The sequence below is a fragment of the Protopterus annectens genome, chromosome 5.part0 (genome assembly GCF_019279795.1).
Source record: "Protopterus annectens isolate FY-2018-M chromosome 5.part0, PAN1.0, whole genome shotgun sequence".
In the NCBI taxonomy this organism is placed as follows: Eukaryota; Metazoa; Chordata; order Ceratodontiformes; family Protopteridae; genus Protopterus; species Protopterus annectens.
Window position 1 is genome coordinate 464694270 of NC_056735.1, and position 26015 is coordinate 464720284.

The 26015-nt window shown below is 36.6% G+C and overlaps 1 protein-coding gene across 9 annotated transcripts in view; it reads right to left on the minus strand.

Annotated features, from left to right (window-relative positions):
* Positions 1–26015, minus strand: part of DMD (dystrophin) — a 9298038-nt gene that overhangs the window by 6219721 nt on the left and 3052302 nt on the right. For all 9 annotated transcript variants that reach the window (XM_044072398.1, XM_044072396.1, XM_044072400.1 and 6 more), the window contains one exon: positions 9211–9356. In XM_044072398.1, coding sequence (XP_043928333.1) covers positions 9211–9356 — 146 coding nt within the window. The remainder of the gene's footprint in view (positions 1–9210; positions 9357–26015) is intronic.

Here is a 26015-nt window from a genome sequence, read left to right on the forward strand (position 1 = left end):
AAAACTGCATATAAAACACTCATCAGACTTTCACAATTTGTTAGTAGAAATTTTAACATATGAGTCATACAACATTCTAAAAATCAATGCGGCAATAGTATACACTTTTTTTCCCATACCCATCAATAATTTATCCATCCTTATCAGCAAGAGAAGATTTGGGAATTTGGGATTAACTAAGTGCTTAGCAACAGTGGGACCAACTAAAGCTATAGCTGCTGGGTCATATTTAGGAATAGTGAATAAACATTTATAAGACTGAGGAACTTTATATATCTATCCTGTCTACCGTTTCAGAGGCAGCTGGCTGACTATCAGAAAAACTGCAGGAAGAAACACAGCCATCTCCTAAAGCAGACTGACCAGGAAGAATGGGAGTAAGTTCTGGAAAATCCTTCTATAACAACTCTTGATATTTAAAAAAAAGTTCACGACCGAAGAGATCACCAGGACCAGGATACAATTAGTTTAATGCAATAATTTCTTTATTCCACGTATATTCCACGTATAACATCCACAATCGAAAAATACACTAAAAAAGTAATGCAGTCAAGCGCTTTCGCCCGGGCTCTCCCAGGCTTTATCAAGACAAAAAATACAGGAAAATTGCTTTCATTATATACCTATGCTTTCTCAATTATTCAATCAATTTACGTAATTTTATTGTTCCTATTTTCTAAAAGAGTTAAAAAGTTTTTTAATACTTAAAGCTATATATTCAAACATTCATAGGGTCCACATAAACAAAATAATTTATAACATTCATAAAATCTATATACTTTATAAATGAATTTAGTAAATGCAAACATATAAATATTATTAAGTTTTAAATCATAAAACTATTGTTCATATATAAGGAATAGTTTAAATATTTCTAAATATATATTTGTAAATTAATTATCAAATTAAATATTAGATGTTAAAAACTAAAATATCTGTATAATAAGCTAAAAAAATTTTAAAAAATATTAAAAAAAGGTACTGTGCATAAATAAATATTCTTGAATTATGTTATATGTACTAGTGTTAAAATAAATTATCTTACATATTAAATACAAAAATAAATACTTAAAAACTTCTATAAATATTTATACCAAGTGTATTGTGATTCTATCCTGTTGCAACTGTAAACATAAAACCAGGTGAACAAATCCCTTCATTTGTAAATAAAATTTTTTTTTTTTTTCTTTTTTTACAATTTGGCCCTTCGTAGTTTAAGGGCACTTTTAATGCTGATGGCATCATTGAGCCCTGGTGATTTTGTGGCATTTAATTTTATTTGCCATAACAATTCTTTATACTCCAGGGATGCCTCCCAGTCACCCCCTCTTACACTATTAAATACTTGCTCCAAAACAAAGAATTTTAAGCACATATTACTGCAAACTAAAGAGTGCTTATAAAAAGCATTCGATTCTTTTTTACTTTTAATTTCATAAATGTGCTCATATACCCTTCTTTTTAGGGTCCTTTCAGTTTTGCCAACGTAAAAACATAGACAATATTGGCAGAACCCCAAATAAACTACACCTTTGGAGTTGCAATTAAAATGACCTGATGGAAATAGGTTCATATTTCTAGATTTTAGATATATACCTTTGTTGTTTAACATAAAACAACATTGGTTACAGGAATTGCATTTATAGGTTCCTCTGGTGAGTTGGTTCTTATTACCACTAGTTAATGTCTCCCTTTCTAATAATTCTTTTATATTACAATCCCTTCTTCTCACAAACTGTGGTTTATTAGGAACACTTTTTCTAAGGTCATCATTAATAGATAAAATGGGCCAAAATTTGCAAATAGTGCTTTCAATTTCTGAGTTATTCATGTTATATGTGTATAGAAAAGAAAGGCTTTTTGTAAATGTTGTCATTCTTTTTGATGACAATTTTTGAAGCTTTGTATTACCAAGTAATGGGGGATATTGTGTATTTCTTTTTTGGGACACCTCATTAGCCAACATTTCAAACAGGTTTTTTGGGTAGCCTTTTTCTAAAAACAATTCCTTGAGATAATCACATTATTTCTGATAAAGTGTGTCCGTGCTACAAATTCTGGAGGCCCTTATTAATTGGACTTTTATGATCCCCTTTTTTTGAAACAATGGGTGATTGCTTTCAAAGTGCAGCAACATGTTTGAATAAGTATTTTTTCTAAAAATACTTGATTCAAATTGTTTGGATATGCTATTTTTCCTTAAAATAATATCTAAATAACGTAATTCAAATGGATTTATATTGTATGTGAAATTTAAAAAACTTGTAGAGGAATTAATATGTTGTATGAACTTTTCAAAATCATTGATGTCACCTTTCCACAGAATGCAAATGTCATCAAGGAACCTTTTGTAATGAACAATATTTTCTGCCCAACATGTTGAAAAAATAAATTCATTTTCCCAAAAATGTAATACCAAATTGGAGTAGGCCGTGGCACAAGGTGTGCCCATTGCTACTCCTTTGTTCTGCTTAAATAGCTAAACTAATTGTATTGTATCCTGGTCCTGGTGATCTCTTCGGTCGTGAACTTTTTGTTATTGGTGATATTCGTTGTGGGTTCAACAGATTTTGTTGAACTCTTGATATTTCCTGAAATACTTAGAAACCTCAATGATCTCTCACTGAAAACACTAGCACACTTTAGTGATAGTCTCAGAGAAAGAGAAACCCCCACATGCAGAATCAGAAACTGAGGTCTCCTCTAAGTCTTAACCAAAAATTTGAGGAAAAACCCTGTATCCATCCCCTGCATCTTCTTGTTCAGATTCATAATCACAAATCTCTTCAGGAAAATAGGAATCCATCTTTCTTTTACCAGAAACTCCTCTACAAATATGATCAACAGCATGACTTAAACCCTGAACAGACACTGAAAGCTACTCCTATCCAAAGAACATTTTATATACATGCTTGCTTTTCTGATTCTTTTTGCCAGGAAAAAAGGGCCAATCACATTACTAATGGCAGCATGGCAGCAGCAGCTTCTCCAGGGATGGCCTCAGCACTCTGACATAGCAGGGAAACTTCCTGTTATCCTTCCAAGGACTGACAAAAGTGGCTCTCACTTGTCACTGAGGAGACCCCAACAGCTGCAGAGGATGTGGATAGCCCCCAATCCATAGTGGCTGTAGGTGCTACACCAGAGGGATCCTGGGTAAAAGATGAGTGGTCTGAGGTACAACAAATGGCCACAGCAGAGTCATCCACCTGTGGCTGAGGCAAATTGCTAGCCTGTCGTGGTGGCAAAGACTCTTTTTTTTTTTTTCTTGTCTGTTTGTCTTTATCTTTTTGGGGCTAGAAAAAGGACCATCTGTGGGATTGGTAGTCTGTTCCATGGTTAAGCTGAAAATCAATCCTGCCTCTTTCCCAAGAAGACAACCTGCAACTGCTGGTAAACACTACAAGTCCACAAATGTTACTTTTTTGACAGAAAGTCACAGTAAAAAGCCATATAAACCACTATGCCAGCCCCTAAAAATGTAAAGTAAACACAGTTTTTCCACAGAAAAAAAATGTTTTCAATTACTTTACTTCACTTTTAAACTGACAGAAAAAATTAGTGCTCTATTTAAAAGTACATAACGGTCCGAAGACACTCCATTAAAATACAATATTCCTAGCTTTAAAAGAACTTTCCTGAAAAGAGAAGTAATAAAACACCAACACAATTAAGAAAATGGAAGGTTTGTTTTCCCCAGCAATGGAAAGATTAACTTGACTGTCGATCCTTGAAAGACACAGAGGAATATACTCTTCAGTGGCAGTAAAGCTCTAAAGGGATTCTTGCCCATACTTGTCTTTTAGACAGCTCAGCTCAAGCTGCCTAATAGTTTGGGTGTGTGTATGGTGCCCTGAAGCTCCAAACGTTGGTCATCTGTTATATTCTTGGAAGAATATAACCCAAATAGCTAAGACTATTGTAGCAGTGATCAATATGATGAATGTCAGCAGTTCCATAACAACAGAAGAAAAGCCTCAGTAGTTTAGGAGTATAAATGCGCGTGCGCGCACACACACACACACACACACACACACACACACACACACACACACACACACACACACACACACACACACCTCTACCCACACTTACACACACATACACACACACACACACACACACACACCTCTACCCACACTTACACAAAAGGAGTCAAGAGACTCTGCCTGGCATTGTTTGACCTAGGAAGCAATACTGGAGATATGTTACACATGACTACAGTGAAGTATGAAATAGTAATAAAACTTACAAAAATGATCGCAGACACACAAAAAAATAAATGTAAAAAAATATCATCAACAAAGCCAACTGACATAAAAAGGTGTGGGGGAGGAAGCATCAATCAGTACTTACATTTATATGTTTTTCAATTGTTGAGAGTTGCCACCAAAATAATTATTTTTACATATATAGGATCAAAAGGCATATTATTAGCTAATCCAACATAATAGAAGTATGGGAGTCATGTGAATTACTTCTTGTATGTTTCTTCTTGTATGTTTAAGTGTCTCAGTTTTCAGAACTGTTACTGAAATGGTTCCTCTAATAAATATTTATGAGGCAATGTTACCTGGAAAACAATATGACAATATTAAACACAAAAGCAACTCAAAATAGCACAGTTTAAAATTCAAAACGTGAAATTACTGGTTTACCTTCATAATGCCAATCTCACTATGGTCGACCCCACTTCCGTGAATACCGAAGTGCGAATGACTCGAACGTCGAATTCCACATATCCAAACGGCAAAATCTCGCCCCCTTTTTGACCCATGGTAGCAGTGGTTTGGAGGTATGACATGGCCGGAAATGTCGAAATTCGACATTTATTCAACTTTTTAAAAGTTTTGCGGTTCTGGTTTCACAGAAACAGTTCGAAGATATGGCTGGTCGATCATATCTGATCGACGATATGAAGGTAAACCAAAATTACTAGCTCCAAAAGTAGTTTTAAGATTTTCATCTTTACTGAACACAGAACCTCTTCAGAAAATAGAGAATATACCAAATGACCACATTGAAGGCAATTAAAATCAGATGATTAATCCCACCTGTTTGCAGAATGTACTGTGCAAAAGAATGCAACAGCTTTACAGAAGGATTCCTCAAATGGTTGCCATCAAACATGTATACTAAACCCTCTACAACACTCAACTGGTTACAGTGGAAGGTGGAAATATTTTACACTACAGAGCTGATAATTATCATACATGAACTGCTACATGCAAAAGTCAGAATGGAAATAAATAAATAAATAAATAAAATACAGATGCCATTTTGCAAGTGAAATAAGGCACTTTGTGGTGTGTATGGTAACAATATTACCACAAACCCAGTGATTGTAAGGCACTTTTCCTTCAGGTTTGTACCTCACCGCACCCCCTGTACACCAATATCTGTACCATGCACACCCTCTCATGCTTGCTAATGGTGTCATAAACATCAAAGGGTATGAATGTCTGTTGCAAAATAAATTGAACATGTTAGAGAACTGTGTATGACACAGAATAACACGTTTATGGAACTGCCTTCCACTCAACATAAACCAAAGTATTTGCCTTAATGTATTAAAATATCATTTGGATGAATAGATGGTTAACTGCAAATTCACCTCTTGTTTAACACTGCTTTCACTCATGAATAGGGAAACATGTTAATGTTCCAACATATCTTTGTTTGGTCTGTCTCTGGGTTATTTGTATGCAAAATAGAAGGGCTAGAAACTGCCATGGGAATGTAAGGTTAGGCTTCTCAAGATCCTCAAAGGTCAACAGCCTAGTAAGTACCTATGAACGAAATTATAAAAATCTTTGATTTTTCAAATATTACAGTGATGAAAAAGATGATTTAATCACCACCAAGTTAGACCCAGAGTGTCAGACAGTTTTTCCAAGATCCCACCCAGATTTTACATCTTGGACACAAACTAGAAGGGCATGTTGCCTTAGAAGAAAATTTGTAGTATAAAAAAAGGGAAATCATGCAGTATCATAAAAAAAGTCAATGTGGCAGTAATGCTACAGTACTACAGACATAACACATGCTAGAAAGATGTGAAAGACATGGAGATGTAGGGTAATAGTATGTATGATGTTAGAGGCTGGTATGTGACACAATTACCAAAAAGTAACACATGCTAGGAAGTGAATGCAAAAAGACAGTGACTTTCACAGCCTGCAAGGTCAGCAGTCGGCAGAGGAATTGTCTTTGCACAATTTGAGTATGGACTTAAGCTCAACACAGTAACTTCTAACAAAAATGCTACCACTCTCCAGCCAATCTTCTCTGACAAAATTGGTTACTTTATAACTAACTTACCGGGAAAAGAACACCACTGCAATTCAATCAAGAAAGACAAATGGCTCCCAGTAAAACAAATATCCAACCCCCTACTAGGATCATTTCTTTTCAAACGTTTAGCATCAGATCACATTCATATCACTTGCAGCCAAACTTTCATCTACAATATTCTTATGCCACCTGTAGCCAAACCTTCATCCACAATAGGCTCACATTCCATTAACCTTCAGACTAAATCACAACCTGGTCCTGTTCTTTACAACCCAAGAGTTAGAATTTCACATCCCAAGAAACAGACTGCAATGCATCAGCCCTAGCTAAGCATACTAGCAGCCACACTCTGACATTCACTTCACAACTACATCAATGACCTAACCAGACTAACTTCTGATTATACTTCTTAGCACAAGGAATCTGGGCAAAGCCTGATAAAATGGGGGGGGGGGGGGACAAAGACCCAAAAGCAAGAGCATATTTTAAATATTGCTCTTCAAAAGTTTTCTAGAATAACGGGACATGTGTTGGCATGCATTTTCTAAAGGATATGAAGTCTGAAACTCAAATGCATGCCATTATTTAGTGACTTTAATCCTTAGATCACCCCAGTGATTTGTGGGGAAAAGAAACATTTTTATGTGGAACAGATCAAAAATATGAGGCAAAAATCTGGACATTTTGCAAAAATCTGTTCAGTTGAGAGGTATGCAAAGTCAATGAAGGCTTACTCTTTTAATCACAGCTCCAAACATCTATCACATCTAAACCAAAATCTAACTACCCCTCATATCTCTTTCCTTCCCTCAATTAAAAAAACCCTGCACAACCCGCAGTCACATTATTATTTTTAACCTATTCTGACCTATAGTAACTGCTGTTTGTATTACTTGTCATTTTTTTTTACTACTGACAGTTAATTGCATTCCTCCTAAGTACATTTTGGTGTAATAATTCATCTCTAGTCGGGCTGTGCCACAACTAGTCATTGTATCTGTGAGTTCTTTTCAGAGTTATATTAAAGTCAGGCTAGTCTCGCACTGATATCTTACATTCTTGATAGTCTAACTTAACTTAAGATCCCTTAGTTTTTAGTCTTCCCAGATGGTTAGGACACTACTTGTTCTTGCTTGAAGACTGCAGATTTTCTCCTTAGTGAAAGAATCATCTACAGGAATACTTAATATATCCCAAGTATGCAAGAGAGAGCTGCCACAGACAGTTATGCTAATATTATGTTCAAATTAAAAGTGATGATCCTTGGTGCTCTTGACATATTTGCTCAAGTCACTTAGGCTAGGCAGCCATTCTACAGATTCATTCAGATTTTACTACCAGCATTATAAATACATAATGTATATTTTTATGACCTTGTAATATAAAATTGTGCTAATCACTGGAACAGCCTTCATTATGCATTCACTGATTTATTTCACTAATCTGCTCTTAAAGCAAGCCATCTTAATCAGTCTTTTAGTAAACCTATAAAAATAAAGACATGGGCATTGAAAAAAATGCCAATATTATTTTACATTTTATTCAAAGTATTGACATTACTACATGTTAATTAATATTCATATTTATATATATTTATTCATACATCTGTTTCCCCATACCTGGATTTTAAACTTGGGGCAGGTTTTCTTTGCTCCTCTTTCATAAATAAGCACATCATGCCTCTGTGTGTATGTATGTATGTATTTATTTATTTATATAATATTTGTTGACCAGGAAAGTTCGACTAGGACAGAGCCTATATTCAGTGGAAGCCATACCTCTCCACTCTACAGATTTTTTCAAAATGTCCAGATTTGTGCCTCATACTTTTGGTTTGTTTTTCATAAAATTGTGGTTTTCTGGCAAATTAGTGGCAAATCATTAAAGATTGAAGTTAGAAAATAATGATAGACATTTGAGTTCCAGACGTTATACCTTTCAAAATATTCATGCTAAAGCAAAACCTGTTATTCTATCAAATGTCTAAGTTTGTAAGAGCAATATTTAAAAATTGTCCCTATTTTTGGGCCTTAGTCCCACTTTTATGTATGGCTTTGTACAGATTTTTTGCTCTAAGAGGTTGATAGTTATGGCAGAGGCCTGGGGAGAAATGCTCCAGATGCATGCCTTTGGAATGTGGGAGGAAACTGGAGTACCTGGAAGAAACCCACATGAATGCAGGGAGGACATGCAGACTCCACACAGAAGGTACTCCAGATGATAATCGAACCGGATAATAGCACTGTATGTATACATGCAATTCCAGCTGTCTGAGTAGGGAAGGTGGGAATCTTAGAGAGCACTCACCACCACACCAAAACACACACACACACACACACACACACACACACACACACACACACACACACACACAGGAACTTTTCTCTGATAACTCATGCAACTCTTTTACTGGAAGAAATGCTTCAAGCTTTCTTTGCAGATACTGACTGTAAACAACAGTACATAGTATGTCAAACAGAAGTCTTCGGAATAATCACTCTTTTTATCCCTCTGGTGCTTTGCAACCTGATCTTTAAATTACTAAATTTAGCTATCTTTATAAAACTAGTTCTATGGTCAGTCTATCATAGTGTAATAGAATTATGTATTGATTTGCATTCTGTAGCTTCATACCAAAGTTCCATTTACATTTCACTGCAAATATGAGTCTAGCTGCTTTCCTAATTAAACTGGCAGAGGGTTTTCTAAATGCAATGTTCCATACTTAATTTTTTAACTGAAAAAAAATATCAGCCTTGGAAATATTTTATTTCAGACTACATATTGGTGATGTCATGAAACATCCATATTTATCAGTGTTATTGCACAGTGTTAACTTCATTCTGCATGATGTATTCAGGTTGCAGTCCCATTCATTACAGCCCCAGACACAAAAACTTTATTAAACGGACATACCTTAAATTCTTTGAGTCTCTGCTCCATAGTTTCATATTCTGTAACTGTAACCTGAGGTATAGATAATTTGGTTTCTGATTGCTGGATCCACATTAGGATGGAGTTAACTGTTTCCTTGTACCGCATAGTTGGTAAACTGTCCAAAACTGTGCAAAAAAGATAAATAAATAATTTCAGTATGCTGAATGCTGAAACCTTTTCCATCTATTGTACACTAACAACAAAACAGTTATAAAACAGTAATATGTGTAATCAGTGGAATGTTTTTTATCTGAACTGCAATTACAATCCTTTTATCCTGAAGTTAGTTACGTTTATAGTCAAACATTGTGTTATTAATTATTGTATAACATGAGACAAGCTCTGATATTTTTCCATTTATTTAAAATGTAAACCTGTTAGATTATAGTTCTGCAATTTACCTCATTTAGGTTTGATTTTGAAAGTTTAAGGAACAGGCACTTAAAGTTCAGTTCTGTAACATACCTTCTCGTAATGTCGCTAGTCATTATTAATTATGTTTTATCTCACCATACAGTTCAAATTTCTTGTAATACAGAATTACAAAATATTTGGAACTGTGTCAACCTAAAACCAAACTACAACATCATATGCACCTAACAGCTGATACATTTTTAAGCTGCTGTGAAAAATGGACCCCGATGGACAATAGAGCCCCGGCTACTCAAATTGCAGTAACTTGCAGCCAAGGATTCAAATGTCTGTAATCTATATGACCAGCTGATCACACTCAAACTCAAATGTGAGTTCAGTGGTGGTGCAGCTGCCACACCATCTGCTCGAGTCCTAGGAGATGGATGCAAGCAAGTGCTAACTGCAGACCAGGTAAGTAAGGAAGGTGCTATTAGGTTTAGAAAAATGGGACAGAGTGTAGCTCAGCTTTTGATTAAGGGCAGAGATGGGAGTTTTAGGTTTAGGGAGTGATCATGGATGGGAGGTGCAAGGGGATTTTAGGTTTAGGGAGTGATCAGGAATATAGGGTCAGGGATAAGAATGGGACTTTAGTGATCAGAACTTTAGTGTTTGGGAGGGAAAGATATTTTAGGTTTAGGGAAGGATGGGGTACCTTAGGGTTAAGCACTGGGTGTGGGTTTGTGGGGTTAGGATCAGGATAATGGTAGGTGTATATCAATTAGTGTGTATATACCTTTAAGAAGCTATCCAACGGCTTGCACTAAAGTATAAATACTGAGCACGTGTGAACCTGACTGCCATTTTGTAGTTAGCTGTTGAGATGTAAGTATGTATGTATATATGTAAGCTGTTTGTTAACTAGTTTGTTCATATGCAATGATGCTGCTGTCCATCCTCATGTGCTTCTATGTATTAAAGCATCTAAAAGAAGACCCCAGTCTTTTTATTGTTTGTATTAGAGATGAGTGAATGACATGGTGCCAGAAGTGGCATGTCTAAAAGGGTACCAAGTCAGAACCAGCATATCCAAGGGGCATGAAGTCTGAGACAGCATGGCTAAAATGATTAGAGGCACTTGGCTATGCCTGGATAAATATACTGGAGTGAATCATCCTAAAAAGGGGCAAAACTTTGTAAAAACGGGTCAGAAATGACTTTAAATATTAAATCTTGCTCAGCACTGTTTCTTATTCATAAAATATGAAAAGGGGCATACAGAATGTTCTAAACAATATTTGCATAAACAGATATGTATGTTATTGATAAAATATTTGAATTACTATGGCAAATGTTTGAAATAAAGTACAAATTGCATAAAACAAAAAAAAAGTGGGGGAAATGACCTCATTTTTAAAAAAGCATATGTATTTTCGTATTAAGCAAAGATATCCAAGTTTTCAGAAGTGTATAAAGTGTTTGCACGTGTTACAGTAAAGCTATTTTGCAAAATACAGCCATTTCAAGGCGTATTCTATCACCCCTCTCTAAGATCTTGGATAAATGTGTACACAAACAAATCCTACAGTAGTTCATACAAGAGAACCTAATCACCCCCACCCAATATGGTTTTCACCCAGATCATAGTACCGCTACTGCTCTCATCTCCTTCATAAACACCATCTCACAAGCCAGAGACCAGAATAACCTAGTCTCTTGCCTCTTTCTTGACCTCTCAAAAGCATTTGACACCGTCTCCCACCTCTCCTCTTAGGTAAAGTCTCTGAACTAAACCTATCCACCCCGACTATCTCCTGGTTCTCTAGTTACCTCAGCAATCATTTCCAGTCTATTAAATGGCTCTCTGCTATCTCCCCCAAACTCCCTGTAATGATGGGAGTACCCCAAGATTCAATTTTGGGACCACTGCTGTTTAATACTTTTACTAATCGATTATCTACCTCCACTCCACAGTCATCACTAGTAGAATGTGCCAATGACTCCACAGTCATCACCATTGCTGATACCCTCCCCGAGCTCCATACTACAACACAGGACTCCTCCTTGTCTATTGAAAACTAGCTCAACCAATACCATCTAATCTTAAACTCAAAGAAGACCAAACTCTTACTCCTCATACCCAAAACAATGAACCATCTGAAACCATCCTTCTCCATCACTTCCCATAATAACACACCCATCACAATGGAAAACCATACCAAACTACTTGGGATCATTATTGATGACCAGCTAAAATTTGACCAGCATGTACTAAGTATCATTAAGAAAACCCACCAAAAACTTGGACTCCTTTATAGAAACAAAAACTTTCTTTCCAGTAAAGCTAAGACAGCCCTATCACATGCTTCCCTATTACCGACCCTTCTCTATGGCTCTCAAATCTTAACCAACTTACAAACCTTACTTATTTCTAAACTAGAGTCCACCTACAATAAGGTAGCTAAATTTGCTGCTGAACTACCATGCTCCTCTCATCACTGCTTAGCACTGAGAAAACTGTACTGGTTTGAATTCCCCCTTAACTTTCTCCTCTCTCAGCTTCAGATAATACATCCTATTCTGTACCTCCCCACCTCACCTCCAGTATCTCCTCCTACACACCAGCTAGAACATTCCGGAGCTCTGAACAACATCTCCTATCCATACACAAACCCAAGATCAATGTTGGTAAAAAGCTTTACTGCTATTCCCCTGCTGAGAGCTGGAATAAACTTTACTTGACATTCCACACATTAGATCCAAACATCAATTTAGACAGGCAGTAAAAAAAAATCACTTAAGCAATAATAGGCTGTGTCACTGTTATCTCACCCCTGACTGACCCGTCTCCTCTCTGCCAACCAGCCTGTCTTTCTCTCACACCTGTGTAATCCCAACTTTTTTCCTAATTTACTATATTTCAACTCAGCACTTCTACATTCCTACATTCCTGTCTCTCTACCTTATACCTACATTCTTGTGAATCTTTCTTACCTGACAAAGTCTCTCCCATTGCAGCTATTTTAAGCTGTACTGATGTCTATGGATGTAAACTTATATTAGTTTACCCTACTCTGCACTGAACCTACTGTACTGTATCATGTCTTGAAAGTTAGTTTTTAATTATTCTACTTTTTGGATGACTAAGGGTAGACATATTTACTTATTTACCTTACTCTGCACTGTGCCTATTGTACTTTGTCTTGACTTAGATGTAAACTTCATCTGTTCTACCTTTTACTCTGCACTGTATCTACTGTGCTTCCTGATTTGTAGAGTCTAATTGCTACTAATGTTAAACCTGCTTTTTTGTATATCACTATTGGAGACTTTGTATAATTAGCTATGTACTATTTCAACATAATTTTATGTATGAAGTGTGAAGCTTTTCTCCCAGGTCTTCACTGAAATAGGGCTCTGACCCAGCTGGACCAAACCAGTCAACAAACGTCAAATATATAAATAATTCACACAGTACAGCCATTATGGAGCATATTTCACAAAGTTAAGTAGTTTGAAGAGTTTATTGTGCATTTGGATGTTGTTAGAAGTTCACAGCACTGTTTGTACGTACATAATTACAAGGGACATATTTTCAGTGTGTTTGTGTATAATTTGTGAGCATGGCAGATGGATTTTAAAAACCCAGTGCACTTGTGTTTGACAGTAATATTGCTGAGAACTGGAGAGTGTTTGAGCAAGAGTAAGACATGTTCATACAGGCAGCTTTTTCTGATAAAGATGACCATACAAGGGCATTTATTCTGCTTAACTAGCTGGGTCAGAAGCATAGAAAGAGAATGTTCATTTTGTAGGCACCTGCTATTTATGCTGGAGAGGGGAAAAACATTATGTTGTTGTACAGACTGAATTGAGGGAGAACCCAGAGTGCTTAAAACATAAATTTAGAGAAGTGTGCAACCCCCAGATAAATGCCACAATGCAAGTACTTATTTTACACAAGGGATCAAAAGCCTGGTGAAACTTTTGCAGCACACATAACTGACCTGAGAAATAAAGTTAAAACATGCAGATTTGGTGACTTAAGGGGTGAGTAGATAAAGGACAGACTTGTGTGTGGTATAAAAGATGATGCCGTGAGAAAGATTTTGCTTTTTGACAGTGGTTTAATGTTGAATAAGGCCAATGAGATTTGTCAGATATACGAGTTCACAGAAAAGCTGCTTACAAAGGATAACAGCTCTAGAAGGCACAGTGATAAAGCTAATGTTGATAGTATGCAGCACGCTAATAAAAGAAACAGGCTGAAATACATGGCAGCTGTAACCCTCCAGCACTCACTGGTAAACCCCAGAACTTTCTAACAAATTCCAGACTTGAAGCATAAGAGAGAGTCAGCAAACTCAAAGCATGAGCCCGCACCTAGTTTTCATTGCTAACTGTATTAATTGTGGTGGTAATCATGAATTTAAAAGTGTTTAGCTTTTGGTCAACAATGCCATAAATGTAATAATTTCAAAAGACTTTGTAAATCAAAAGTCCCACATTCTTTTATTAAAAGGGAACATTTTAAGAAACGAGTTGATCAGTTAGACTGTGCAACCCTACTCTTTATGTTGATGGTGTGTCAGTGCTTCACAAAACGGTCAATGCAGTAAATTTAAGGGGTCTATCTCATAGAACCGAAAACGCAAACTCTTGAATGCTCACATGATCGAATAATCAAAAAACTCAAAATTGGTATTGTGGGGGTGCTGCACCCCCTCACCCCCCACTAAATATATATTCCTACTCGGAGATCGCACTACAGTGAGGAAAGGGCAAATATTCTGATCTTCACTGAACTGCAATCTCAAAATACCACTTTTGAGTTTCTTATTATTCGCTCATGTGAGCGCTAGAAAGTTTGCATTGTCGTCTTTCTGAAGTAGGCCCAATTTAAGGGCCAAGAATGAAGTACTTTGTACTTTTCAATTAAATCACAAACCCATACAGCTCAAAGTTGATAAGGGGTCCAAGTGCAATGTTATGTTTGCAGAAACATTTGCGAGAGTGTGTAAAAGTGAAAGGCTTAATTTGGTAAGGTGTGTGAAAGCAGCAAAACTTGTTGTTTTTGGAGGTGAAGAAATTCAAACTGAAGGCACAGTAGTGCTTTCATGTTAATCTGCTGGATGGAGGTACGACTTATTTTATGTGGTCAAGAGGCATTCCAGTCATTATTAGGGCTCAGAGACACTTTGAAACTGGAACTGTTGTCATTTAATAAGGAAAATTACTATGTTAGCTTAAAAGACCATTTTGTCCAGCCCATTTTTTCTATATGTGCAGATCTTTTCCAAGACAAACTAGGCAGACTTCCAGTTTTGTACTCCATGAAGTTAGACCCAGAGGTCAGGCCAGCACATATAGTTCCAATAACCATGCAGGACAGGATCAAAGCCGAGTTAAATAAAATGGTGTGATAAGGTGTAATTTGTCCAGTGGCGACTCCAACAGAATGGGTATCTTCCATGGTAGTAGCTCATAAATAAAGCTCAGATGACATCAGAATATGTATTGATCCATGAGATTTGAACAAAGGGCTAAAAAGACCTCATCATCTAATGCTCACAGTCACGCAGCTTTGATGCTAAATGTCACTATTTTTTTTTGTCTTAGATGGAAAGAGTTCATTTTGGCAAATTCAACTTGATAAGAAATCCTCAATACTCACTACTTCAGTATTCCATTTCACAGGTACAGATTTTTGAGAATGCCATGTGGGATAAATTCTGCAAGTGAAGTCTTTCAAAGTGCAATGGAGCAAATTTTCTCTGGGTATCCTTGTGCTATCATAGTATATGATATACTAGTAGGAGGTCATGATGAAGCTGAGCATGACAAAAACCTCAGAAAAGTTCTAGAAAGGGACGTCAAGTGAATCTTAAGCTCAATCCATACAAATGCAGATTCAGGCCACAAGAAGTCACTTATAGTAGTAATTTATTTATTAGTACGGGCCTACAACCAGACCCTTAAAAGCAATCAAACATTCTTGAGATGCCAGCTCCAGACAATGTTCAAGCCCTGCTACTTTTTTTGGCATGGTCAGCTATGTAGCCAAGTTTATTCCAGACTTGAGTCAACTTTCAGCAACACTCAGAGAGCTGACACATAAGGATGTAGCCTGGTCTTGGTTAGAGAAACACCAAAGTGAATTTGAAGCCCTGCAACAGAGAATTGCTAGTCTACCTACTCTCTATGATGTTCACAAGCCAGTTACACTTTCTTTTGATGCATCAAAATTTGGACTTGGTACAGTCATTCTACAAGAGGATCAACCTGTTGCCTATGTACTGAGAACTCTTCCCCAAACTGAACAGCAGTGCACCCTGACTGAGACAATCTTTGGGCAATTGTGGTTGCATGTTCAAACTTCCATGATTATGCTTACGGTCCACCTATCCAGATTAAAACAGGCCAGCAACCATTCGTCACTATCTTGAGAAAGCCTATCCATTCAGCCCCAGCCCAACTGCAACGTATGATGCTGAAATTGCAAAAGTACAATTTCAGTCTTGTCTACAAGAAAGGCAAACTTCTTTATTCAGCTGATAAATTATCTAGATAACCCAGAAATACCACTGAACAAAATTACAATCAAGGTATACAGTCGACTGATAATTATGAAGTCATGGAAGTGAGACATTTTTCTTCTACATGTCTTGATGAGCTGAGAGATCACACAACCACAGATCCAGTTTTACAAAGGCTCAATCACTTTATCAATCAAGGATGGCCATAAAACCAATCTAGTTTACCTCAAAAAGTGTTATTTTCCATACAGAGATGAGAGTTTGTCCACCAAATATGTCATTATGAAAAGTTGGAAAGTCATTGTTCCAAAGTCCTTGCAGCAACAGTACATTACTATCTTGCACTGTGGTCACTCAAGAACCAAATCTACCAAAAGAAGGGTGAGAGGACTTGTATTTTGGCCTTCTATGTCAGAAGCCATTGAGAGAACACTATTATCTTGATCAGTGTGCAATAGTGCAAAGCCTCAATAAAGAAACCACTTCAGCTTAACTAAATTCCGTAACTACCTTGGTCAACAGAAGCCGCAGACATCTTTGAGTGGAATGGTCAACAATGTTAGTAGACTCTTACTCCAGTTGGTTCGAGATTGATCTTCTTCCTCACCTAGCATCCAGTACAGTCATTACTAAGATGAAGCATCATTTTGCTGTTCATGGTAGTCCACACAAATTATTTCTGACAATGGCATGCAGTTTACAAGCCAGCAGTTCAAAAGATTTGCAGATGAATGGGACTTGATCCATGTCACAAGTAGTCCAGAGTACCTGCTGTCAAACGAATTGGCAGAACATAGAGGCCAAAGTGCAAAGTAGTTACTAGAGGAGTCAAAATGAGATAATAATGATGTTTTTCTGAATCTTTCAAATCTCAGAAATGTTCCTTGTGATGAACATCTTGGGTCACTTGCTCAGAGACTTTTGTTGAGACAAACTAGAACCTCATTACCATTCATTTGTTAATTGTTGGTTGCATGAGTTAAGAACAGTAGATCAGTGAAAAACAATCTGTTGAAGAAACACCTATCTCAGAAGTCCTACTATGATAATACCAGCAGACAGCTCAATCCGTTACAAAAAGAAAAGGTGGGAAGGATGCAAACGTCCAAAGGTTATAATCGACTGATGTCGTGAAGAATATTTGTCCAGAGCCAAGATTGTACATTGTGAAAACAGAAGAAGGAATCTTTAGGTGAAATCAGTGGCCTTTACTACCAGTATATGAGCCTATACCACAGAAAATAGCCTGTGAGAGAGACTCTTTATTTCAGAGTGAGTCGTCTGGTGTTCCAGTTCCAGAGGACATCCCCATTCCTGTGATGGACCCAGAAGTTCCTGATACAAGTTGTGCACCTCAGATTGTCCCTGTTGTTAATTTTGGTTACAACTGTTATGTTACGAGATATGGTTGAATCTCTAAACATTGCAATAGATATCAAGCAACCTGGACATGAATATTGTATTTTGTTTCTGATGTACATAGTAATGCATGCCTATCTCTGCTATTGTTTTCTATAAAGGGAAATCTTTTTAACAGGGGAAGATGTAGATCAATAAATGTGTATATACCTTTAAGAAGCTATCCAAGGGCTTGCACTAGAGTATAAATACTGAGCACGTGCAAGCCTGATTGCCATTTTGTAGTTAACTGTTGAGATGTAAGCCTGAATGCATGTAAGCTCTGTCTGTTAACTAGTTTGCTCGTATTTAATGATGCTAGTATCCATCCTGATGTATGTCTATGTATTAAAGCACCTAAACAAAACCCTCAGCCTTATTATTTGTAATAGAGAGGAACAAGTGATAGTAGAGTTAGTTAACATTAACAGAGATGGATTACTGGAGTTAGAGCACTTTCTGTAATGAGTGAATGGCAACAGGGATGTGTGTGTGTCAAGCAAATATGTCTCAAGCACACATAGTAGGCTCATAAAAACATTAATGTGATATTTGGTAAACAGTACATGGTCATGTGATTCAAGACCATTATAATGAAGTTTATTCGTTCTGGATATTTTGAGAATTTAATATTTAGTAGACAATTCTGTAACGTTTTGCAAGTTTAAGAGACCTCAGGATTATTTTAACAGGAGGGTTTAAATCTTCCCCTTGAGAAAGAAACAGAAGTGAAGGGCACCACAGACTCCTGCATAAAATACAGTTTTAAAATAATATGTCTGACCAGACAGATCTAATTGAATTGTCTTTCTTGTATTTATCTTTTAAAAAAAAAAAAAACATACATACATAGTAAAATTAAGTCAAATGCTGAATTACTAGCAATCCATTTAAATGAATTCAAAAGTTGCAAATCTATTTTAAATTTATTGAGGGGATGGTTCAGAATCAACTGTCAAGGACCAATAAGGATTGGCTTTGTATCACACTGTTAGGCAGAAAATGTGTCCCCCACAATGGTTCCTCTATAGAATACTGATATCCTGAAAGATTACATGATGAAAGGATAAAAACAATAAAGAAATAAAAATAAATACTGAGACTAAAAAGGTAAAAAAATTATTTTTACTTGTTTTTTTGCAGGGGGGGGTGAGCTCCCTCCAGTCCCTAATGTGGGGGGATAAGCCATCCATACCCCTGAACTTATATATACCAACTCCTCAGTCACACCAACTCAAAGAAGGTAAAGCTCCAAAAAGAAACAAATTATTGCTGGATTACACTTAGAAAGCACATCTGCAATGGTTCCCTACAGGAAACCGCATGTGGCATTATGCTGCTTTTTTTCTCTGTGCTAGAGAAGTTTGAGGAATTTCACCTAAAGCATGTGTAGAGGAGTCTTACACAATGTAGTCAGGTTCAGCAGCACCTGACCTCAGTGAATGTAATTTAGATGCACAAAAAGAATTCATTATACTTGTTGCATTTCTTACAGAAATTATGGTATTTCACAAGGGGTACTGAAAGGTTCTAAGCATGACCAAGAAGGGAAAGCCATGCAGCCATGAAACTTATTCAACACATTCTCCCCGAAGTTCAACACACTTGTCACATCGTGTCTGAAGTTTCTGTAACCTGCCAAAAAAGTCTGAAGCCTGGACACTGAAATCCTGCTGCGCTGCTGCAATCACCTCGCAATCACTTTGCCACCCTTTCAAACTCTGTTTAAGGTTTGGGAACAGGAAATAGTCAGATGGAGCAAGATCTGGTGAGTAGGGTGGATGGTCTATGCACTGAAACCCCATTTTCATCAAAACATCCATCGTTTTGCCAGCCTTGTGAACAGGTGCATTGTCCTGCAAAAAGAGAACTACTTTCTGCAGCTTCCCTATCCTTTTTTGTTTCAATGCCTCCTCTAATCAGCACAGTTACAGTAGTATTCTGCATTAACTGTTTGGCCCCTTGGGAGATAGTCAGGAATTACAACACCTTACTGATCTTAAAACACTGTGGCCATGACCTTTCCTGATGACTTTTGGGTCTTGAACTTTTTTGGCTTTAGTGAACCTGAGTACCACCATTGCATGGACTGTTGTTTTGTCTCAGAATCATAGTGGTAAAACTCTGTTTCATCAACAGTAACTAGTCGTTCCAAAACATTGGCACCAGCTTGACAAAAATGCAATAAAGTCAACTAGGAAGTGTCCACTCGACATCATTTCTTGTCGCCATTCAAACATTTGGGCAACAACTTGGCTGACATCTTCTGCATACCCAGTTGGTAATGGATTATAGAACCAACATGTTCCCTGGATATCTGTAGTGTCTCAGCATTTGTTTTAGCTGATATTCGCCGATCTGCCAAAATCAGGTTATAAACATGGTCAACAATTTCAGGTTTTGCCACTGATTGAGGCCTCCCAGACCTTCCTGCATTTTCAATCTCGAAATCTCCACGCTGAAAGTTTGCACACCACTTCTTCACAGTTGAGTAAGAAGGGCACTTATGATGGCTCAGAGTTCCATACTTTTCTTTGATATGGTTCAATCAATGATCTGAAATGATGTCAAAACATAGCATTATGATTCTGCAAATCATCACTTTACAAGATGAAATAACCATCTTTTCAGCTACAGAGGCAAATGTTTGTCTTTTCGGCTTTTCCCGGTTAGGGGTTGCCACAGCGGAACTCCAGTCCGCTAATGATTGGCAGTAGATTTCTATGGTGCCGAGTTGCCAGCCTGACGCCCAACCTTCAGCGAAGGCATGCCCATTCATGCATGTCTTTCGGAGGCCACTCGACCGCGGGGAGGACATGCAGACTCCACACAGAACAGCTACAGAGGCAAATAATGATCAGAATTTAGAAAGCTGGTCAGGCTTAGAACTTTTCAGCACCCCCTCGTAAAATTAATGAAATTGCTTTTATAACACACTAATGTTTTTGTATACATATATAGATTTGACAAGCAAAGCACATTAACATCAATGGAAATATTTAATACTATTAAATATATTTTATTGCATTTGTTGACCATGACATCAGAAGCTATTTAATAGATGAATCAAAAATAGTTCAATGCATCTAAGCAGTAACACATGACAAAGTTCTTAACTTAGATTTCACAGCCTATGTGGCACATATGCGTGCAAACACTTATAACATTAAATGAAAGCAGTGTATGTATGAACAATTTCTAGTAACACAGACTAAACCAGTAAGCTAGAAGTGTATGTGCCATTAGTTAAACAAACTGCTAACTGTACTTAACACTGAACAAAATGGTGACTACCTGTAAACAAACTCTGACAGAATCTGAATTCAGGTGTGAAAAAAATTGTGAGTCTCCTTTTTATAAAAATCACACAAGCTGATAACATTTATGGAAACTGAAATTCTGTATTTCTAAGTTTGACATAACTGCAAACCCATGTTCGAGGACTATTGTAAGAAAGAAACACTTCTCAAGGAAGTTAATCTGGGAGATAAAAATCACACCTTTAACAGAACAGAGGGTTGCAGCATGTAAATGACAGAACTGAACAATTACATACGTTATTATGCACATGATCTGTTAGCTGTCATTAGATTCCCATTCAGATCCAGTCATTAACGTATGTCTGTTACACAATAAACTCTAATTAGCATTCTAAAATGTGCATGTTGATTGGACAGAGCAATCAGCCTGTCCATTGTAAATTGTGCATTGCCAACAGAATAAGGTTGGTTACCACCTCAAGCTCAAATCTCAGATAAAAAAGGTATTACAGATTCCAAAAACACTTTGCAGTATAGAAAATCCTTCATCTTTACATTCACAAAGGACATTTAAAAAAAGGTAAACTGGCTTAATGCGGCCATTCCAATAATGATATTTAAGTTGCTGTGATGATACACGATATTATTTTGTAATGCTTAAACTGAAATATGAATGACAGAAGAGAAAACATAGTCAGGATAAAAAAAATGACATTATTCTGTATGTCTAACATTTAAAAACTCTTGATTTGAAGAGCAGTTAAAGACAATAAAAAGGAAAAGCAGTAAGTAAAATATATAAATTCATAAACAAAAAAGGAATAATACGCAAAGAGTGAGGTTAATCTAAATATACATATCAAAAATATAAAGTAACATACAAAAGAAGAATGAAGTAGATTACTTTTGTACACCAAAGTGGAAGAACACACAATTAAGTAGATAAAATGTATAATGCAATAAAAGATAATACAATATCAAAAAAATAATAAAACTGTATGATAGCAATAACCAATGGCTGTTTAAGTAATGCCTTGTTTACACGCAAATGATTTATGTGGTCACTTGGGTTTTGCCCTCAAGACCAAATCATGCCATTTATATGCCTGACTATATAATGAGGTGCTGTGGATGATAATAGGGCTACTCAACATGGTGGAGTGATTCAGAAATATTTAAATGTAGCACAGGAACAATACACTTGCTTTAGCTTTCTTCACAGGTATATGCTCGTATTCACATTCAGGCACAGTAAGGTAATGTACAATCTTAGTTGTCGCAGCTATTCTTAACGTCTATCTGTAACAGAAGGCCACTAATTGGGTATGAAGTTACCCCTAGAGGTGCCAGTTGTTTTGATCACTATTAATATTTCATGTCCTCAATGACAATGAAATAATGAATTGTTCCCATGTGGATACTAACACCATGCAACAAAAAGTGTATGTGTCAGCTTTTTCTGCAGTACCATGGGAATTGCATCAAAGTGAATTCAAAAATATATGTTGCTTGGCATACACTAGCTAAAGGGAACTATCAACAACCCACTGGAGACACATTTAGAGTATCTCAGGCATCTGCCTCAACAATAATTCATCAGTTCCTCAATGTCATGCTTTAGCATGTGTGGGAGCATATACAGTTTCCACATACCCAAACAAGAGAGCAAAAACTATGCAAGAATTCTATGCTATACCCATTTCCTGAAGTGTTGGGGGCCATAGGCTGTGCTCCCATTGATAAGAAGGCACCATCTGATGAACAGGGAAGGAAATATTTGAATCACATATGATATCACTCCAGGAGATCTGTAACACACAGGTATCATTCACAATGTTTGTGCATACCACCCAGGCAACATCCATGACTCACACATATAATACATGTGGCCACTATCAATGGATTGTGAAGGGTGACTTCACCCAGAGGGATCTAGTAGGTGATGCTGTATTTGTCCTGTAACCCTGGCTCAAGACATCAAATAGAAATCCACATAACCAAACTGGCCATGATAGGAGATTACTAGTCTATCAACCCAGAAGTCATTTTAAGCCTAGCAGTTTCAACCCAATGTAGTACCGTAGTGGTAGCAGTCAATACTCAAGATTGCATTTAGTGATGACTGCCCATTTCCAGTAGGGTTGTGGGTGCTATCCCCAGTAAGAACTTAATATGCCCCATCCACTCATCCAGGTTCCTCTTGAACAGTGTCATAGAAGTGCTCTGTTTTGCCTGAATTGGTAGCTTGTTCCAAACATGTGGCAGTTGCTAGGAGATAAATCTGTCCCTCCACCATGTCCTATGTAAGCCGCAGGCCATATTTAAGCCCATGTAATGGGTATCCCTAGAGCCATTTGATTTAAAGATATGCAGTAAGTTTATTAGGTTTGGTCTTGGGTTGCTCTGTAGGCCAGGCATAAGTCTCCCCTAAGAAGTCTATAGGATACGGAGTATAGTGCAAGGGATTTTACTTAGTCTGTGTAAGGCACATGCTGGATGCCCTTGATCTTCTTTATTAGAAACTGCAAAATACTCGAGCACAAGGATTGTAAGCAAGGAACCAAACTCTTTAAAAACAATCCCAGGAAGGAACTGTCCGCTCACCACTATAAATCCAGACACAATAAAGTTTGTCCGAGCACAATGAGATAATTCAAGCACAATGAAATTTATTCCACTGTTCTTCAACAAAAAGTCCACAGCAAGGGTAAAAAGCTCCAAAATCCCAACAGTAAAGTAAACACTTTCATCTGTAACCATACCAGACTTTATCAAACTGTTGTATTTCCCTCCTCTTTACACTTATATACACTTGTGTTCCTAATTAGTGACCAATTAACATTTAAAAATACAGTTCTCTAAAAATTATTAAAACACATCTACTCAGGAAGTATATTAACAGAACAACAATTCGCCTAAGGTATATGCCTAGAAAAATACTATATGTAGGGACTAAAGTTATAAATATAAACATTATTTAAATAATTCACATTTTAAATTGCAATTTTCTAGCTCTCTGTTTTAAAACTGGCTGAAGGGATAAATATTCATTCATACCTGGGGATTCTATTGCATTTAAGGTCAACTGACAATGCAGTTCTCTAGTATCTAACTCATTCCCCCAATCACCCTCTCTAATATTCCTTTTCACTATCTCCAGTATACCAAACTTAAAATAAGTAAAATTGGGACATATTTCTGAATGTTTAAAAAGGGTGTTATTTTTATTCTTTGTTTCCATAGCATATGTATGTTCATAAATTCTTTGTCTAAGGAGTCTTTCTGTTTTCTCCACATAGAAGTTCAAACAACTTTGACATATGGTCTGAAAGCAAGGAAACCAAAGAACAAGGCAGAAGCCCTCACAGTCCTAAACGCAATTTATTAAAACAGAAAATCACAGCGTTTTCGCCACACACATATGGTGGCTTCTTCAGAGGATACAAAGGCAACCAAACACAAGCAGTTAAATACTGAAAGTTAATTGAAGTCAACTGCTATCAATTAACCACAAATTATGCAACAAGATGCCTGCATTAAACTGAAGAAGTAAAATGCAAAAAGCCTCAGGCATAGTTTAAATACATGCTAAACTATTGATGTAGTTAAAAGACTGTGACAATACAAAAAGACACAATATTTTGACACAGTCAAACCCAAATAAAATTCAGTATATTTCCTAAGAAATAAAAATACACAAGAAAAAAGTGTCACAAAATTATATGTACATTTAAAAAGCAAAATGCTAAATAGTCATTCCCAAGTATACATTATTTTAAAAAGGGGAACGACATAATAAAACAAATGAGTAACTTTTTACTAAAAGTTAATATAAATTCCAAAGATGTAGACAACCCACATCTAAAGTGTGACCTTGAAATTAAGTAAAAGTACTAAGTGTAAATATAACAACCTAAGCCAAACCTTGCTAGGTCAAATACCAACAAAAAGGTAGGAAACAGTGCCACCAAGTGGCTTGACACTGTACCCACACATAGTGGGCTAATGCAAAAAGGACTAAATCAAAAGTGTCAAGGCAAATGTGATTCTTAAAGTAAAAAGGGAACAACTATCTCATATACGATTTTAATTTGAGATAAGGTGCAATATTACAGCTTTCATTCAACCCCGGAGGGTAGAAAGCGTTAAGCTTAAGTTGCCAAAGCAATTCATTTGTCTCAAGTATAAGAGCACTAGGTCCACCACGAGGATGAACAGGGAGGTGGTCAATCCCCATGAAAGAGAAAGCATGCCCAGGAAAAGAACAGATATGCTTGGCAAGGGCATTATCAAGTCTCTTATTCCTGATGGCATATAAGTGCTGATACAATCTGTCTTTAAGCCTTCTATCCGTCTTTCCGACGTAGAATGCTGGACAGCATGTGCAAAAAGCAATATAAACTACTGTTTTCGTATCACAGGAAATACGATGATGTATAAAATATTTCCTTCCTTCAATGCAAAAACTACTACCTGTTTTAATATGTGAGCAGAAGTTACAGAAGCCGCAGGCAAAAGAACCATTAATTCTAGCACTACAAGTGCCATAAGGAGTCTGTAACAATTCTTTGATGTTTCTACCTCTTCTAAACACTACAACAGGTCTATCACCTAACTTCTCACCTACAGGTGCATTACTGGTGATAAAAAACCACTTATATACACTTGTGTTCCTAATTAGTGACCAATTAACATTTAAAAATACAGTTCTCTAAAAATTATTAAAACACATCTACTCAGGAAGTATATTAACAGAACAACAATTCGCCTAAGGTATATGCCTAGAAAAATACTATATGTAGGGACTAAAGTTATAAATATAAACATTATTTAAATAATTCACATTTTAAATTGCAATTTTCTAGCTCTCTGTTTTAAAACTGGCTGAAGGGATAAATATTCATTCATACCTGGGGATTCTATTGCATTTAAGGTCAACTGACAATGCAGTTCTCTAGTATCTAACTCATTCCCCCAATCAACCTCTCTAATATTCCTTTTCACTATCTCCAGTATACCAAACTTAAAATAAGTAAAATTGGGACATATTTCTGAATGTTTAAAAAGGGTGTTATTTTTATTCTTTGTTTCCATAGCATATGTATGTTCATAAATTCTTTGTCTAAGGAGTCTTTCTGTTTTCCCCACATAGAAGTTCAAACAACTTTGACATATGGTGATATATATAACCCCTCTTGTTTGACAATTTCCAGCAACCATCTTAATAGTGGGAATCTTT